The sequence below is a fragment of the Sphaerodactylus townsendi genome, linkage group LG04 (assembly GCF_021028975.2).
Source record: "Sphaerodactylus townsendi isolate TG3544 linkage group LG04, MPM_Stown_v2.3, whole genome shotgun sequence".
NCBI classification, from domain to species: domain Eukaryota; kingdom Metazoa; phylum Chordata; class Lepidosauria; order Squamata; family Sphaerodactylidae; genus Sphaerodactylus; species Sphaerodactylus townsendi.
Window position 1 is genome coordinate 16,912,081 of NC_059428.1, and position 18,388 is coordinate 16,930,468.

The 18,388-nt window shown below is 47.5% G+C and overlaps 1 protein-coding gene across 3 annotated transcripts in view; it reads left to right on the forward strand.

The window, feature by feature from the left end:
• Positions 1 to 4,004: 4,004 nt before the first annotated feature.
• The window catches only part of LOC125430802 (N-acetylated-alpha-linked acidic dipeptidase 2-like), a 40,103-nt gene continuing 25,719 nt past the window's right edge, over positions 4,005 to 18,388 (forward strand). The window contains exons 1-4 of one of the 3 annotated variants that reach the window (XM_048493040.1): positions 4,005 to 4,152; positions 11,917 to 12,022; positions 14,066 to 14,252; positions 16,846 to 16,947. In XM_048493040.1, coding sequence (XP_048348997.1) covers positions 4,071 to 4,152; positions 11,917 to 12,022; positions 14,066 to 14,252; positions 16,846 to 16,947 — 477 coding nt within the window. In that variant the 5' untranslated portion in view covers positions 4,005 to 4,070. Of the gene's footprint in view, positions 4,153 to 4,284; positions 4,304 to 11,916; positions 12,023 to 14,065; positions 14,253 to 16,845; positions 16,948 to 18,388 lie in introns of those variants that run through there. The other 2 variants (XM_048493041.1, XM_048493043.1) reach the window with 2 other exon arrangements.

The following is an 18,388-nucleotide window of genomic DNA, read 5'->3' on the forward strand; positions in this document are numbered from 1 at the left end:
GATTTTGTCACGTGATTTTTGCCTTAGTTACGCCCCTCCTCTCAGCAGTAGCACGCAGAACTTGAAGCAGTCTAGCAGGAGGTGCACCGGTGTGTGTGGCAGCCTGCGCCTGCGTGCATTCGTTTCCCGCCCAAGGACCGGTGCAGAGGCTGCGTCCTTGCAACAGCCACGCCCAGGAATGCCCCGCCCCCGGAATGCCCGGCCACTCCCCCGAAATGCCCAGCCCAGCCTCATTGGCGCTATGCCACAGTTTGAATCCCACCACCATGGGAACCTGTTACTAACATTTTTGGATCCCACCACTGGTTACAATTCCAAGTGTCACTCCAATCTCCTTAATAGAATCAAGGATATCCACACCCCTTGGGACTGAGGCCACTTCATGACCGAAGAACACTGTTTATTTTTTATGCACCTCCATGCTCCCTGGAGGAGTACCAGCCTGCAGAGGCAACTTGACAAGGCTGATTATTTTGAGAGGCGAAAATATCTCCGGCTTCTGGTTGTTCTTTGGATCATCTGTTTATTAACAAACATGTGCGTGGGAAGGGCGGGCACGAAGCCAGGGAAAGCTTGTTTTCGCCCAGTCCTTCGACACACAGATACAGAAGTGCCAAGATTAATCACCCACAGGGCGTATCGTATTAAGACAAACTTGATCACCTGCTCGGGGTATCTCCTGGGGCAGCTGCCGCCCTCCAAGCCATTCATAAAAATCCAGCCATTCCATTCCCAATAGCCCTATGGGGACAGGGCAAGGTATAAATTTAATAAAATAAATAGCCCAACTGTGCATTTCCCCCCCCTCCTCCCCATCAACCTTTGCCACAGAAATTAAATCTCCTGTGCTCCAAAATCACTAAGTCAGCTAGCACTAAAGGCAACCAAAGCAGGCAAGGATATTTTTTTCCTTTTCTTTCCATAACTATGGAGATAATAGCAGCAGATGGGAACACCCCCGTAATTGGTCTTGGGAATGATAATATATGTATGGCATTTGGGAGGGACGTCAATCCATGTTTTGTTTGCAAGTCTTTTCTGAGACACAGTGAGATAAATAAGAGATAAATAAGAAGCAAGTGTCACTTTCGGCGGGGGGTGTTTCTCCCCCCCCCCACTCATTAACAGGAGTCAGTGATCAAAAGAAGCAGAGGGTGAGAACAGTGTTTTGGAAGGCATAACCTTCTGCTCATGTGTGGGAACCTGTAGGTTGGGGTATGAATCCACATTCACGCTTGCGGTTCCATTACGGCAAAAGTGAATTATGCCTCATCATCATGACATGGAGGCAAGCAATGGCAAACCACCTCTGAACGTCCCTTGCCTTGGAAACACCACCAGGGGTTGCATAAATCGGCTTTGACTTGATGACAAAAGAAAGTGGGTACAACCGCACAAAGAATAAAACCGGCATGCTGCTTCACATTGCTTTAGGACACAGGTGTCAAACTTGTGGCCCTCCAGATGTTATGGACTACAGTAGTCCATAACATCTGGAGGGCCGTGAGTTTGATACCTATGCTTTAGGACATGGCGTTCACCTTCCACACAATCTACTGAAGAACAGCTCTGATTATCAGAGAGTGTGGATTTTCCCACCCCTTCGACAAAGGCACCTTCCGCACATGCGGAATAATGCACTTTCAATCTACTTTCAATGCACTTTGCAGCTGGATTTTACTGTGTGAAATAGAAAAATCCACTTCCAAACAATTGTAAAAGTGGATTGAAAGTGCATTATTCTGCATGTGCGGAAGAGGCCAAAGCCGCTGGTTTCTCTGTTTGTCCTGTGGGACCTGTTCGCCCCCACAACCACAAGGGGATTTTGTTTTGTTTTCTAAGTCAGAAATTCAATGTATCATAACAAACTGAGGCCCCTTCCGCACATGCAGAATAATGCACTTCCAATCCACTCAGAACTGTTTGCAAGTGGATTTTGCTATTCCGCCCAGTAAGATCCAGCTGCAAAGCGCATTGACGGTGGATTGAAAGAGCATTATTCTGCAGGTGCAGAAGGGGCCTGAGTTTGATTATACAGAGGCGTTCTGCCCCGCAGGGAGCATATGGTTCTTGTGAGGCAGAGATTCTTGTACTAATGCCATTAGAGTTGCATCACCATAGATCCTGGGCACCCTACAGTTTGCAAGAGCAGGGAAACTGTGAGGTTTCCCTCTTGCTGTGGGCGGGGGGTCCCTCTTTCCGGGTTGCTGCTGTCTAAAGGCAAAAAGAAGGTTGCCTGTTCTGTTTCTTTCAAGCCCATTGGCAATATCGATATTGCTTATATCGATATTGTTGAGACTGCTTTTGGGTCCTTTTGCATTTTTAGGGGAAAGCAGGCCTTGAATCCATGAGGAGCGGGGAATGTCCCCCCTCCTCAGGGATCCACACCCGGGTTTTCCCTAAATATGAAAAAGGACCCAAAAGCAGCCTCAACAATACTGATATATCGATATAAACAATATGGATATTACCTTTAAAGAGTAATATCCTTTTGATTTGGGGCAGGCTGCCGGACAGGTGGGCTCCTCCTCATGTTTAACAAGGAAACGTGAGGAGACCCCCACTGGGCAGGGATCATGGAGTTAGTGGGCCTGAGTATCAGGTTCTTCAAAAAGTGCAAGGTTTTTTTTTAAAGAAAGAATGTCTCTCTATGTCCTTTTGGTGAGGAGATATGCCTTATCTCTTATATCTCCACAATGAAAAAGATTAAAGACTGAAAAAAAAGTTAGGCACTTGGAGTATCTCATATACCGATTGTTATAAGATTATAATGATATTCAATTGCCAATTTAAAGAAATCTGGTGGCGTGTGGGGAATAATAGCCTTTGCCAAGGGACTGGGGCAGGGAACTCGTGAGGAAACCTCCCATGCAGAAACCCCGTTGCCAATCTGATGTACTGGAAACTACAACCGCAATTGGAAAACTACACAAACCCTGCCCATGTGGGGGGGACCCTAAATGCATGGGTGTGATTATTGTTATGGCTGATGAGTTGGATTTTTAAGACAATGTTGTTATCTACCTTGTAGAAACTCTACCAAACTTCAACCCAGGAGTGGGGCCACAACTGTGCCCATTTGAAGGGAAAAAACAGTGTTTCGAAATCTGTCATGCCCGAATGGGCAAACGCACGCAGATCGTGTAGAAATGCAACCAGGCGTCAGTCTCTCTCACCCTAACCTACCCTGCAGGGCTGTCCCGAGGATAAAATGAAGGGAGAACTTGAGGGGAGACGAGGGTTCAGTCCAGTGGTGGGATCCAAAAATTTTAATAACAGGTTCCGATGGTGGTGGGATTCAAACAGTGGTGCCGCTGTTACTAGAGGGAGGTTGCTTTAGTAACCCCTTCTCGGCACTCAGAAAAAAATTAGCAACCACTTCTAGAGAACTGGTTGGATCCCGCCTCTGGTTCAGTCCCTTTCACCTAGCCGTGGTGGTGAACCTATGGCACTCCAGATGTTCATGAACTACAATTTTCATGAGCCCCTGCCAGCATGGCCAATTGGCCAAGCTGGCAGGGGCTGATGGGAATTGTAGTCCATGAACATCTGGAGTGCCATAGGTTCGCCACCGCTAAGCCTACCTCGCAGGGCTGTCCCACGGATAAAACAGAGGAAGGAGAGCTTGAGAGGTGACCAGAGGCCGGTCCCTTCTCCCAAGCCTACCTCCCAGGAGGATAAAACGGGGGAATGAAAGCTTGAGGGGTGGCCCCTCTCTCACCCCAGCCTACCTCGCAGGGCTGAGCTGTGGGTGAAACGCCCTGTGCCCCGGGATCGGTCCGAAACAGACAGTTTCTGCGCCCACCCCTGGCCTCCTTGGCAAGCCTGGCCCCAGCCCACCCCTCTCCCTGCCTTCGCCTTGGAGCCTCGGAGGGCACCCGGTGCCAACGCCTCGGGGCGGCAGCTGGCAGGACACGTCCCGTGCCCGCAGAGGGGAGAGGCCCCTGGCCTGGAGCGCCCTGCCCGCCCGCCCCCTCCCAGTGGGTGGGGATAGGGGTGGCCTCTCTGCCCGGGCTGGGAGCCTCCTGACCCGGCGCGCCTCTCCTGCCGCCGCCCGGGGAAGGAGCACCATGCCCCGCCGGAAGGTGCCCCTCTGCAGCTGGCTGGGCTCCTTCGCCCTCCTGGCCCTTTTCGCGCTGGGCATCCTGGTGGGTGAGTAGCCGGCCTGGCTGGGACGGAGCCCCGCGACTTGCAGACCCTTCTCGCCGGCCAGCCGTCTGCACGCGCTCAGGGGCACTCTCGCGCAGACCGGTCTGACAAAACGGATCCAAAGGGATCGCCGCCTGGGCGGTCCTGAAAAGGGGTTGGTGTGGGGATGGGAAAGGGGATTAAAACGTTATGGGGCAAAACAAGTCCGGGTGGCCAGGGGGTCGTCGAGCCCCGCCGCAGCAAACGCCTCCATGTTTTCCTTCCCTTTCCCGGGGGGGGGGGGTTCAACCCCCTTTGAGCTGCTTTCTTAATGGTGCCAGAAGGGTGGATCTATGTTCAGGTTTTTGCTGGAAATGCTGGGGGGGGGGGGGGGGGGCAAACCAACGTCCATCTAGGTTGCCAGCTCCAGGTTAGAAAAATCCTGGAGATTCAGGGGTAGAGCATGGAGAGGGTGGACCTCATCTGTATACAATCCCCCGCCCCTCCCGCTGCCATTTTCTCCATACAGATCTGTAGTTTGGGGATAAATTCTGGAAGACCAGGACATGCCTGGAGGTTGGCAACCGGACTCCCGTATCAGGTTTCCAGCCATGGTCAATAAACTGGGACCTCCAACTCCCCCCCCCCTCCCAACTTTGTTCTGGTTTTCTGCTTTGGGGCAGGGATAGGGGCCTGCAGGTGCACCCGCCCACCCGCAGCACTGTTTGGCCCTGGCTAAAAACTTTTCAGGAAATACAGGTTTTCCAGTTCGGGCCTGAGGCTTTCTTTGGAGTGACGGGGCCCTAATGTTCAGCAGCATTTCTTTTTGGTGTGCAGACCCGCCGGGACTGCTTGTAAACAGGAATGGTCCCATCCCCGCTGCCGCCTCAGAAGTCTTTCTGACACTTTCTGTGGTGTGCATAGTTGAAATAGGGATGGGAAAGGCTTTGCGAGGCCACCTGGGAACTTGTATGTGAGATCTATACCGCTTTATTTACCATGAAAGAGACACAACCTAAGCTGTCACACTCTCCGCTCCGTGTGTCAAGTGCAGTCAAGTTGCAGCCAATTTATGGAAACCCCATAGGGCGGATCCTACTCAGCTTCCAAGATCCATTGAAGTCCATGGGTACTTAGAAGGGAGCCTGTGCCACAGCAGGGCGTAGCGGTTAGTGTCAAGCAAGGATTTGGGAGACGCTGGCTGGAATCTTCACTCTGCCAGGGACTCTTGTGGGGTGATCTTGGACCAGTCCCACACTATCCGCTAGACCTACCTCACAGGGTTGTTGTGAGGGTAAAAGGAAGGTAAAATGAAGAATGATAAGATGGAGAAGAGGAGGATGTAAGTTGCTTCAGGAAGAAAGGTGGGATAGCAACAAAAAAGGTGAAAGAAAATAAATACTAAGATGTGGATTTTCCGGGTTGTATGCAGAGGTGGGATCCAGCAGGTTCTCACCAGTTCCCGAGAGTGGGTTACTAATTATTTGTGTGTGCTGAGAGGGGGTTACTAATTGGGTCTGCTTTTCCATTAGAAATTCCATTAGGTCCAAAAATCATAAAGTCCTGTTGTTTCCTATGTGGCTGGTTAGTGGAGGTAGAAAACGGGATAATTCTCCCTGTGGGGCTGTTTTAAAAACATGTTTTAGTAATATGGTAAAGTTCCTTGTTTAAGGAAAGTATTCTCCTTTTGATTTCTAGAAACAAAATTAAGTATTTGAAGGTATTAAGTATTTGACAGGCAGTCAATTAGAGGAGAAGTAGTTGTTTCTGTTGGCAGTAGACGATAGGACTTGCTATAATGTGTTTAAATTATGGACAGAAAGATACCAGCTGGAAATTAGGAACTTTTTTTTTATAGTCAGAGTTTTTTACAGTAACAGAGAAATTATTAATGCCCCGCCCCCGTACTGCCCGGCCACGCCCCCGTCGTGCCACGCCCAGCCCCATTGGCACTATGCCATTGTTTGAAACTTACCACCATGGAAAACTGTTACTAAAATTTTTGGATCCCACCACTGGTTGTATGGCCGTGTTCCAGTAGTATGGCCGTGTTACACTAGTATTTTCTCCCAACATTTCCCCTGCATCTGTGACTGGCAGTGGCATATTGCCAAGGGGGCGGTGTGTGTGTGCAACACACCGGGCACACGCCCCTGCGGGGGCATGGAGGGGCGGGGTGGACAGGTGTGTGGCAGGGGCGCAGGGTGTACCTGTGCCCTGGGTACAGTTCCCCCACGCTCCACCCCTGGTGGCTGGCATGCCAGCCGCAGATGCAGGCGAAACGTCAGGAGAAAATACTACTGGGACACGGCCATACAACCCAGAAAATCCACAACATCCTAGTGATTCCGGCTGTGAAAGCCTTCGACAATAAAATAAATACTGTCTGATAGACCCAGTTTCAAAATGCTGTTAGCTGCACGGTTACTGTTGGAAGTCACAGCAGTGTGGTTAGGATCCCTGCATTGGCAAGAGCAGTTAAGTGCTCTTCCTGCAGGGATTTACTGGATCATATTTTGACAGTGAGGGAAAAGGATTGGATGCTGCCTGCTCTGTGCTTGGCAGGGATGCTGTGGCGGAGGGTGGGGGGGGGAGTGGGAGGGGGAATGCAGCAGAGAAGATAAGAGACCATATTCTATGGTGATCTTTGGAATTTTGAAAAGGGAAAACACTGCAGTTGGGCTTCCACCAGGCAAGCTTACAGTTCCGCACATGCAGAATAATACACTTTCAAACCACTTCCACAGTTGTTTGCAAGTGGATTTTGCTATTCCGCATAGTAAAATCCAGCTGCAAAGTGCATTGAACGTGGATTGAAAGTGCATTATTCTGCATGTGCGGAAGGGGCCTCTGCCCCACTACCTCTTCTTTATTTATCTAACCTAAACATAATTTAAAGTCTCTGCAGCGGCTCTCTCTCAGCCTTGATCCTCGGCCTGATTACTCAGAAATAAATCTGATCCTCGACTTGACTCCAGTGGGGTTTGCTCTCAAGTAAGATATGATTCACGCATGCAGGGGAATGCACTGGAAAAATGGATCGCAGCACTTCAGGTGAAAGGAAAGAAGAGCACACATAAAGTCTCCAAAGTTGTTTCTTTTAATCCGTGCAAACATGATCTCCAGCAGCCAGTCCAGGTGGGGCTCTGAGATCTGGAATTTTAACTGCTCTCCAGATAACAGGTACCAATTTCGCTGGAGATAATGTATGCTTTGGAAGATGGACTCTACCGCACTAAATATGCTGAGATCCCTGCCCTCCCTAAACCCAGCTTTTCCCCAGACTCCACCCCACAAATCTTCAGTAATTTCCCAATCCAAAACTGACAGCTGTACATGGAAACTCACAATACTAGAACCAGGGGGCATTCATTGAAAATGCTGGGGGGAAGAATTAGGACTAATAAAAGGAAACACTTCTTCACACAATGTGTGATTGGTGTTTGGAATATGCTGCCACAGGAGGTGGTGATGGCCACTAACCTGGATAGCTTTAAAAAGGGCTTGGACAGATTGATGGAGGAGAAGTCGATCTATGGCATGGCCAATTGGCCATGCTGGTATGGGCTGATGGGAATTGTAGTTCCTGAACATCTGGAGAGCCGCAGGTTCCCTACCCCTGATCTATGGCTACCAGTCTTGATTCTCCTTGATCTGAGATTGCAAATGCCTTAGCAGACCAGGTGCTCGGGAGCAGCAGCAGCAGCAGCAGAAGGCCATTGCTTTCACATTTTGCATGGTGAGCTCCCAAAGGCACCTGGTGGGCCACTGCGAGTAGCAGAGTGCTGGACTAGATGGACTCTGGTCTGATCCAGCAGGCTAGTTCTTATGTTCTTATGTTCTAAACTAAAAATCCACCATGGAAGGGGAAAAAATCATCTGATTGAGCTGTTCATCCTCCAAAGCTAGCTTTCTATTTTCGATGAGTTTTACATGCAGAAGAATATTCACATCTGGAAGCCATCCCCTGCAATCCGAAAGGCCGTGGTTCTTTTTACCTCCTCATTGCCAGGCATGTGTGAATAAGACTTCAACCGTCCTAGGATTATCGCTAGAAGAACTGTCTATCTGTTAAATTCTTGAAAGCTTGGTTGTGAACCAGAAGGCCTTTTTTTTTTGCTGAGATCGAGCATTACATAACGCTTCTGGTTTATTCAAGTCCATGTTCTATCCAAACAACTTTTCTTTTCTTTTCTTTTTTTTTTGCTATGTCGGTCACAGAGAACAAAGACCGCCACACAAGGACGGCGGTAACATAACTTTCTCCTTTGCAGCAGTTTTCGGAGAATGGGGCACCTATTCTGCTGGAGCTGCAGATCACATATTTGAATCCTTTGCTTCTCAATGCAGCACTGCCAGGGGAAAAAATTGTAATAACCTATCATGGCTGTGGAGTAAATCTGCTCTTTTAACTGCAAATATTAGCAGGTGGAAATGCTCCCGTGTTGCTTTATTATAATGCTGTTGGAGGCTAAGGAGTGTGGCAGTTTAGTTTCTTTTCGGTCAGCTGGCAATTGCTGCGTGCTTCCTGTTGTCACCTTTGAAATGCTGCCCCCGGCCTGCCCCAGAACGCCCTCGGAACGCCCCTCCATGCCCCTGCACTGGCGGGTACCCAGTGCGTCCCACACCCCACGTCCTTTTGGCTCTACGCCACTGCCTTTAGGCGCAGCCTCGTGATCTGTCAGAATTATAACTGATCTTCAGACAAGAGGAAATGACTGCTTTGGAGGATGGATTCTATGGCCTTATGCCCTGCTGGCAGTTGCCAACTCTGACTTGGGAAATTTAAGAGGCGGAGCCAGCGGTGGGCCAGGTTTGGAGAGAAGATGGCATCAAAGGGGTAGAATGCCAGAGACTCCGCCCTCCAAAAGAGCCATTTTCTCCACGCCCAAATCTCCAGGAATTTTCCAGCCTGGATTTGGCAACCCTATCTTGGGACTTGTGTGTGTTTTTATATTTCTTGTGCAGTGGTTATGAAAAAAAATGGTGGTAGGGTTGCCAGTTCTGGTTGAAAAATACCTGAAGATTTTGGAGGTGGACCCAGAGGAGGGTGAGGTTTGGGGAGAAGAAGAAGAAGAAGAAGAGTTTGGATTTATATCCTCCCTTTCTCTCCTGCAGGAGACTCAAAGGGGCTTACAATCTCCTTGCCCTTCCCCCCTCACAACAAACACCCTGTGAGGTAGGTGGGGCTGAGAGAGCTCCGAGAAGCTGTGACTAGCCCAAGGTCACCCAGCTGGCATGTGTGGGAGTGTACAGGCTAATCTGAATTCCCCAGATAAGCCTCCACAGCTCAGGCAGCAGAGTTGGGAATCAAACCCGGTTCCTCCAGATTAGATACACGAGCTCTTAACCTCCTACGCCACTGCTGCTCCTTCAGAAGAGGGACTTCATGGGGGGGGTGTTCATGCCACAAATTTCACCTTCCAAAGTGGCCATTTTCTCCAAGTGAACAGATCTCTGTTACCTGAAGATCAGTTTTAATTCAAAGGGATCTCCAGCCATCATCTGCAGGGGTATAACAACACCTGTCAATCATAATCTCACTCCATCTCCCAAATAACTATTTCTCTTTTTATTTTTCCAGATAATAAATCAAGAAAACACAGCCAAGAAGACTGTACAAATGATTTTCAATGAACAAAATGAACAGGCTGTTCTCCGGATTTGTCTTATTGACAAAATATATGCAGTAGGAGCCTCTTTCAAACCCTGGACTTCTTCTGTAACATCAACAACATACATATATTCTCATTGGTGGATTCCTTACAACAAAAATATAATGTCCAGCAGATAGTTTAAAAAGATGTTTTGGTATTTTGTGTTCCCACATTGCTGGAGAACACAAGCGTTGCCAGCCAAAATGGATCTTTTCTCCTACCTGTTGCACAGAGCAACAGATAGAAAATGGGATAGAAAATGTTGACAGAGAGAAGTTTTTCTCTCTTTCTCACAATACTAGAACCAGGGGGCATTCATTGAAAATGCTGGGGGGAAGAATTAGGACTAATAAAAGGAAACACTTCTTCACGCAGTGTGTGATTGGTGTTTGGAATATGCTGCCACAGGAGGTGGTGATGGCCACTAACCTGGATAGCTTTAAAAGGGGCTTGGACAGATTTAAGGAGGAGAAGTTGCTCTATGGCTACCAATCTTGATCCTCCTTGATCTGAGGTTGCAAAAACCTTAGCAGACCAGGTGCTCAGGAGCAGCAGCAGCAGAAGGCCATTGCTCTCACATTTTGCATGTGAGCTCCCAAAGGCACCTGGTGGGCCGCTGTGAGTAGCAGAGAGTTGGACTAGATGGACTCTGGTCTGATCCAGCTTTTATCTTCTTATGTTCTTATGAGTTTCTGTAACTTCCAAAGGGGTGCCCACCATTTTGTGTGCTGCAGCAGATTCTCCATGGAAGGAGTTTTCCTTTGCTTGCAACTCATCCGTGCGCGACTTCACTGAAAAAAGCACATGAATAAAGTTTGTTTTGCCTAGCGACCCCAAGCGCATGTTGATTTCCCCCTTTTTTTGTTTTGAGGGGGATGTCTGTGAAGCTTCAGCAACACAAGAAGCTGCAATATGCCCATATTCATGTTGCTGTAGTTTCATAAACATCCCCCTCAAAACAAAACAAAAAAAAGAACAATGAGACATGTGCGGGATCGCTAGGCAAAATACATTCGGCTGAAAATTATCACTTGGAGAGACTTCCTCAATGCAGAAAAGTAAATCTGTACATAGGCCTCTCTAACACTCTCACAAGCTATATTGCTCCCCTAAGAGTCTAATTTTCAGCACAATGTATTTCATTAATGGTCTGCTTATACATGCAGTAACTTTTATTTATTGTTATTTCAGATAAATGATTCAGTTTACTCCTGGGAAAAACTTTGGAGGTGTAGCATATCTGTGCACTTTGGAATCGCTAAGTATTTTTGAAAGTTTAGTTTATATAGTATTGTAGTGAAAGAAAGAAGGTCTGTTTTTGAAATACGGTCTAATTATTTTCAGAAATTGGGCTTGAGGAAGGAGATCTGAAATAATAACCTATTCGGAGGTTATATTACCCTGTGTGATACTGAACATACATTGAGAATATATGTATGTAGTTGATACTGTTACAGAAGAAGCCCAGGTTTTGTAAGAGGCATATATTTTGTTAATAAGACAAAACCAGAGAGTATCCTGCTTATTTTGTTTACTGAAGAACATTTGTACAGTTTTCTGAGCAGTGTTTTCTTGGGTTATTACCTAGAAAAATAAAAAGAGAAATAGTTATTTGAGAGATTGTGCAAGATTAAGATTTACAGGTGTTGTTATACCTTTATGTATTGGTGCAGAGAATCGTTGGTTCAACGTTTTGTTGTTTGATGGTTGATTATCTGGAGGACAGCAGCCGTATGGTAGAGATATTTACAGAACAAGGGCACATTTTGGTCATTCTATGTTGTGGACTGGATCTTGTTTTATTAGGCGTCCCTTTGTTACCCCCAGCTCTCCACTTCTGTTGTTTGTAGAAATCAGACCTGATTTATACTCCAATGCATCTGATGAGGTGAGCTTAGACTTGTAAAAGAATACATAGCACTAGTCTTAAAGAGCCACCAGACTCCTGCTTTATTCTCCTGTAGGCTAACACAGTTACCTGTCTGTAATTTATCTCTAGTTAAGCACTTTGGGGGGGGCGGGGGAATTAAGCATGAGCTTCCAGTGGCATCATTGAGAATTAAGAGGGCTTCATTTTGGCTGGATCAGAAAGACAGAAAAGTCAATCATGACTTGCCGTGACACTTTGCAGGTTGGAGTGTGAAATCTGTCCGCCGGTCGCCAGCAGGCAACTATCAAGATGCGCGAAGGCAACTGTTTGCAGAAATGAAAGCTGACAACATCAAGGAGTTTCTGCGGTAAGCAGTTGTCTTCCTTAGATCACAAACTGCTTTGGCTGATCAGGGATCGCCATGAGGTCTGTTCATCCAGATCAGGGGTAGGGAACCTTTAACACTCAAAGAGCCATTTGGACCTGTTTTCCACAGGAAAAGAAAACGGAGCTGCAAATAATTTTTGACATTTAAAATAAAGATAACACTATATATATTGGGGTTTTTTTACCTTTTACTCTGCTCATTCTGAGAAGTGCATGGATGTGTCCACCCTGCTGCAAGCAGGGCGGGCAAGGATGGGGCCGGCGGCTTGGCTCGTGGAGCCACAGTGCAAGGGCAGAAGAGCCACATGCAGCTCTCGAGCCGCAGGTTCCCTACCCCGATCCAGATAAACTGGAACCGAAAATAAAATGGCAGCAATTTAAGGGAGCCAAAAAAGCAGATCCCTAAAAATGCTGAATTTTTCAGCTGTTTTTGGGCTGTTTCGGCCTGCCAGCATTAAAACCCATCCTTTCTCCCTTACCTACTGAATGGTCTCATGAGCTCCGAAGCAGCCAAGTATCAGACCCGAATGCTGGGCTTGGCTGCCCTGAGATCAGCGTTCAGTTCTGCAGCTTAATTTTTTTTGGTTTAGATTTAAGACACCCCGCCCCAAAAAAATGTAAAAGCCAGAAAAAGCTGGTATTGCAGGGGGAGGAGGGGGTGAAGAGAGTAACCGTTTTGCTTGTATATTGCCATGTCCAAAGAGATTCCATTTTAATTGCTGGGAAAAAAATTTGGTTGCTTATAAAAAATCTTGGGTTTTGTTTCTCTGGTTTTTCACATAGCTTAGAGGCTGGTGTTTGTAGACAGAGATAGGCTGTACCACCACCAAGGTCAGATTCCTCATTATGGGCATGGCGTCAGCTCTGATTGTTTTCATCTGGATTCAACCAGTCAGCTAAAGCCCTGATTGACAGCTTCAAAAGGGCAGGGGTAATTTGCTCACCTTCCTGAGAGTTCTTACTGACTTATGCCTGCTTGGCAGAGGCGTAGCTCTGCGGGGGACAGGGGGGGTGCACAACACACCAGGTGCATGCCCCTATGGGGGCATTGTGGGGGTGTTCCAGGGCATTCCGGGGGCAGACATTGGCGTGGCGGGGGCGGAGGACGCACCAGTGTTCCGAGCGCTTTCCCCCCTTGCTACGCTTCTGCTGCTTGGTTAATAGGTATGGTCAGCTTATGCCATAAATTAACTTCATCTGAGTTGAGAGCCATTTTTCTTTGCCTTTCTTTTCCTCTGTCTTGCTTGAAGAATGTTGCTGATGCACTGGGGGATTCTGTTATCACTTCTAGCCAGTATTTCTTTTAGTAAGTAAGTGTACTGCATTGCTTTATTGTGCACCTATGTATATATAGACCTTTAATGGCATAATTAAAACAACAGCAGCAATATACCAGCAGCAATGGCAACCTCAGTGCAATGATACAATCTCCAGTACAGTTATAACCGTTTGCTGACGACAGAGCACAAAAAGTGAGCCAGCGCTTCCAATACATTTGCAGAACCACAATCCAGCATCATTACCACAATTGATAGATCAGTGTTATCAATGGGTTTTTTTTAGCCACGGGTTTAGATATTTATTCCTGGCTAAACTGTATAATGGGCAGTGTAATATTACGCGTTGGATTGATTCTCCGTAAGCTGAACTGAATCTTTCATTAAAAGGCACTTTCTGTATTCTACCCTGAGTGGTAACTGAAGGGAGAATATTGCACCTGGCAAGAGTCAGGGCTCGTCGCAATTTGGGTTCTAGAACCAAATGGAAACGTTTGGCCATGGTATATGTATTGTGCACCTAGAAATGCCTTTGTATGACTTCGTATTCACTGCCCGTTTTTAAAAGCTGTCATTGTACAATCTTTCTTTTAAATGTGGAGGAGCAGGGGAACAAATCCATCAGATAAGAATCTGCTGCTCAGGTGGAAGAATGGGGAATCAAAGCTAGAACTTCAGATTAGGGTTGTCTGCTCTTAACCGCTACTGCTCCCTCAGTCACTTTGCATTTCCTCCATTCCTTTCAGCTCTTTCACAAAACTCCCTCATGTGGCGGGAACGGAGCAGAACCTTCACCTGGCAAAGGAAATCCAAGCCCAGTGGAAGGTATTTGGCCTGGACACAGCCGAGCTGGTTCACTACGATGTCCTGCTTTCCTACCCAAATGAAAGCGCCCCCAGCTATGTGTCCATTACAGATGAACATGGAAACGAGGTAACCAGGTTAAGCTGTTGAACAGAGTTGCCATCTCCAGGTGGGAATATTCCTGGAGATTTCAGGGTGGAACCTGAGGAGGGCAGTGTTTGGGGAAGGGAGAGACCTCAGCAGTGGCGTAGCACCAAGGGGACAGGGATGTGCATGACGCACCGGGGCATGGCGGGGGCGCAGGGGGCGCATGTGACCCGGGTACAGTTCTTCCTTTCTCCACCCCTGGACCTTGGCTAGGTATAATGTCATAGAGCATGTGTGTGTTGGTGCTATCGAGATGCTTCTGCCTTATAGCAGCCCTGTGAATGAACAGCCTCTAAAATATCCTATCATTAACAGCCTTGCCTAGGTCTTGCAAACTGAGGGCCATGGCTTCCTTTGTAGAGTCAATCTATCGCATGTAGGGTCTTCCTCTTTTCATGTTGCCTTCAGCTTTTTCTAGCATTAATGCCATTTCCAGTGACTCTAGTCTGCTCCTTATCTGACCAAAGTGCAGTAGCCTCAGTTTAGTCATTTTAGCCTCAGTTCTAGTCATTTCAGGAGCAGCAGTGGCGTAGTGGCTAAGAGCAGGTGCACTCTAATCTGGAGTACCGGGTTTGATTCCCCGCTCTGCCACTTGAGCTGTGGAGGCTTATCTGGGGAACTAGATTAGCCTGTGCGCTCCAACACATGCCAGCTGGGTGACCTTGGGCTAGTCACAGCTCTATGGAGTTCTCTCAGCCCCAGCCACCTCACAGGGTGTTTGTTGTGGGGGGGGGATTGGGTAGGGAAAGGAGATTGTAAGCCCCTTTGAGTATCCTACAGGAGAGAAAAGGGGGTATAAATCTAAACTCTTCTTCTTCTAAGGACAGTTCAAACTTGAGGTGATGTAAAATCTATGCATTTGTCTCTTTGGCTTTTCATGGTATCCATGAAACTCTCCTACAACATCAAATTTCAAAGGAATCTGCTGTCTTCCTGTCAGCTTTCTTCACTGTCCAGCTTTCACACCCATACACAGTAACGGGAAATACCCTGGCGTGAATTAACTTGGTCTTGGTTGCCAGCGATACATCTTTCCACTTAAAGTTCTTTCCTAGCTCCTTCGTGGCAGCCCTTCCTAGTCTAAATCTTCTTCTGATTTCTAGGTTGCAGCTTTGCTTTTGATCAATGATTGAGCCAAGAAATAGAAAATCTTTAACAAAGTTGTGCAGTTCCCAAGTAGTTGTAACTTTTTTTCTTCTTGATGTTCCAGCTGTCTTGGCACTTTTAACTTTAACCTTCGACAGTAGCCATTTCAGCTCTTCGTTATTTTCTGCCTGTCGTGTGTTCCTTGCATATCTCAGATTGTTAAGGTTCCTTTAAGAGCAGCAGTGGCGCAGGAGGTTAAGAGCTCGTGTATCTAATCTGGAGGAACCGGGTTTGATTCCCCGCTCTGCCGCCTGAGCTGTGGAGGCTTATGTGGGGAATTCAGATTAGCCTGTGCACTCCCACACACGCCAGCTGGGTGACCTTGGCCTAGTCGAAGCTCTCTCAGCCCCACTTACCTCACAGGGTGTTTCTCGAAGTTCTCTGAGCCCCACTTACCTCACAGGGTGCTTGTTGTGAGGGGGGAAGGGCAAGGCGATTGTAAGCCCCTTTGAGTCTCCTGCAGGAGAGAAAGGGGGGATATAAATCCAAACTCTTCTTCTTCTTCTTCTTTCACCCATCCACCCCTCAAGACAGCCATTTTCTCAGGGGAAGGGGCTCATCTCTTATGAACTAGACATAATTTGTAATTCCAGGAGATCTCTAAAGCCCCACAGAGAGATTGGCAAACGTAACGGCAGAACGTTCCCTCAGCTCCAAAACAAGCTGAATTCAGAACATTGCCAGGATTAAGTTGCATTAGATTTTGCAACCCAGTGAGGATGCTGGTTATAACAGAATGGTGTTTGACTTTCGACCCTACTTGACCAGATGAAAGGAATGGATTTCCTGCTTTGCTAAACTTTAAATCGAACTCATGAGTCCCAGGAGAATTTAACTCTTTCCCTCCTGTGCTGGTTTTGCTTTCCAAATTGCTCCCTGAGGATGCTTTTCCAGGGTGGGTGGTGTAGTGGTTAAGAGCAGGTGGACTCTAATCTGGAGAACCAGGTTTGATTCCCCACTCCTGTATTCCAGCTGGGTGACCTTGGACTAGTCACAGTTCTCTCAGAACTCTCTCAGCCCCATTTACCTCACAAGGTGTCTGTTGTGGGGAGAGGAAGGGAAAGGAGTTTGAGTCTCCTTACGGGAGAAATCCAAAATTTTCTTCTTCGTTTCAAATGGCCAGATTCTTCTTTAAAATGGTGTCTGACCCATGGTCGCTGTATGTCAAGTTTACCACATAAAGTGCCACCAGCAGGCTTAGAAAAGTGTAACTCTTCTTAGAAAGACTTGGAAATGAATGAATTGTGCCGGTATTTTTTAAAAAAAACATATATTCCTAAATCAAATTTCAAAACCAAAAGGGAAACTTTCTGAAGTCCGGAGTCTACTTCAAATTCTGAAGTTATGTCAAATTTGAAGCGTGTAAAATTTGGTTTCAGCTCTTTCTGTGTGCATGTGTTTTTAAAACGATATTTTAAAATTTCAATAGGTTTTCAACACGTCACTCTTTGAGACTCCTCCTCCCGGATATGAAAACGTTTCTGGGGTGTTGCCACCTTATAACGCTTTTTCGCCACAAGGCGTGTTAACGGTAAGTAACCACCTGTGCTCCACTGGTCATCTGTATGGATTGTGCGAGTCTTACTGTTGTTCTTTAATTTGGGTCTAGGGTTAGGGTATTTGGGGCCATTACTTGGTGTTTACAGCTCTCTCTCTCTCTCTCTCTCTTATGTTGCATTTTGAGAACCTTTCTAAGCTTAATTTTTCTGCTGTTACCTTTTGCTATATGAGGTAAGGTGTTCTGTTCTGTTTCTATTCTGTCAATTATCAATTTGACCTTATGACTGACTTGATGGTACACAATTATTATACCCTGACCTGGATGCCACAATCTCTTCAAAGGTTGATCTGTTAGGCAAAGCTTCTCTGATATTCAGTTGTGGTTTTCATTTTGGCAGTCACAATTTTTACCATGCCCTGACTTGGGTGGCTCAGGTACCCGATCTCATACATTTGACTGGATTACATTTTTTTTGTTTCGGTTGGAGGTTAAGGGAGATGACTAAGGAAATCCAGGGTTGCTGTGCAAAGGCAGGAAATGGCAAACCACCTCTGTTAGCCTCCTGCCTTTAAAACCCTATGCGGTCATCATAACTCATCTGTCACTTGGCTGCAAAAAAAAAAAAATGTTGTAAAATGCCTTGAGTTGCAAGGGGAGAAATAGGGTATTAAATACTAGCAGTAAAAGTCCATTTTAAGAGAAAATAAAATAGGGTCTAGACTAGGCTGACCAGACGTCCCGCTTTTGGCGGGACAGTCCCGCCTACAAACAATTTGTCCCGTGGGTTATTTCAATTGTCCCGATTTTTGGGAGGCTGCCGCACTGCCTTCTGGGGCGCAAGGCAGTGCGGCAGCCTCCCGTGCGCGCGGCCACAGGAGCACGGCCTTCTGGGGCGCTGCCATTTCCCATTCTGTGACAGGGCGGGAAACAGCAGCGCCCCAGAAGGCAGTGTGTGCTTCCCTGTGGCTGCCCAGGGTCAGCTTCTACCTACCCCATCCCAGTTCACAAAGGTGACCATCTGGTCACCTTAGTCTAGACAGGGGGTGAAGGCTGGTGCTATGGGTGCCACTTTTCCTGGCTGACCACCTTCTCCGGCCCCCAGAACCACTGAGTCTCCCCCCTCCCCAACACACTGGCTTCAGCTGATGCCTCTTTGGTCGCTGGCTTGAGAAAGGAGAGCAAGTGAGAAGGGTGGTGGAGCACTGGTGAGCTGTCTGGGGCAGGTTACATCCTCAGGGCAGAGGGAGAGTGCCTGGAGAAGGGGGAGGGTGCTGGCGGGTCCAGTAGGGAGGGCAGCTTCCTACTGCTGCTCTGCCTGGCTGGGCTTCATCTTCAGGGTGGAGGGGAGTGGCTGAGGAATGAGGAGGGTACTGGCAGGCCTGGCAGGGAGGGCGACTTCCCACCATTGCTCTGCCGGGCTGGGCTTCGTTTCCGAGGTGGAGGGAAGGTGGGTGGGGAAAAGAGAGGAGGC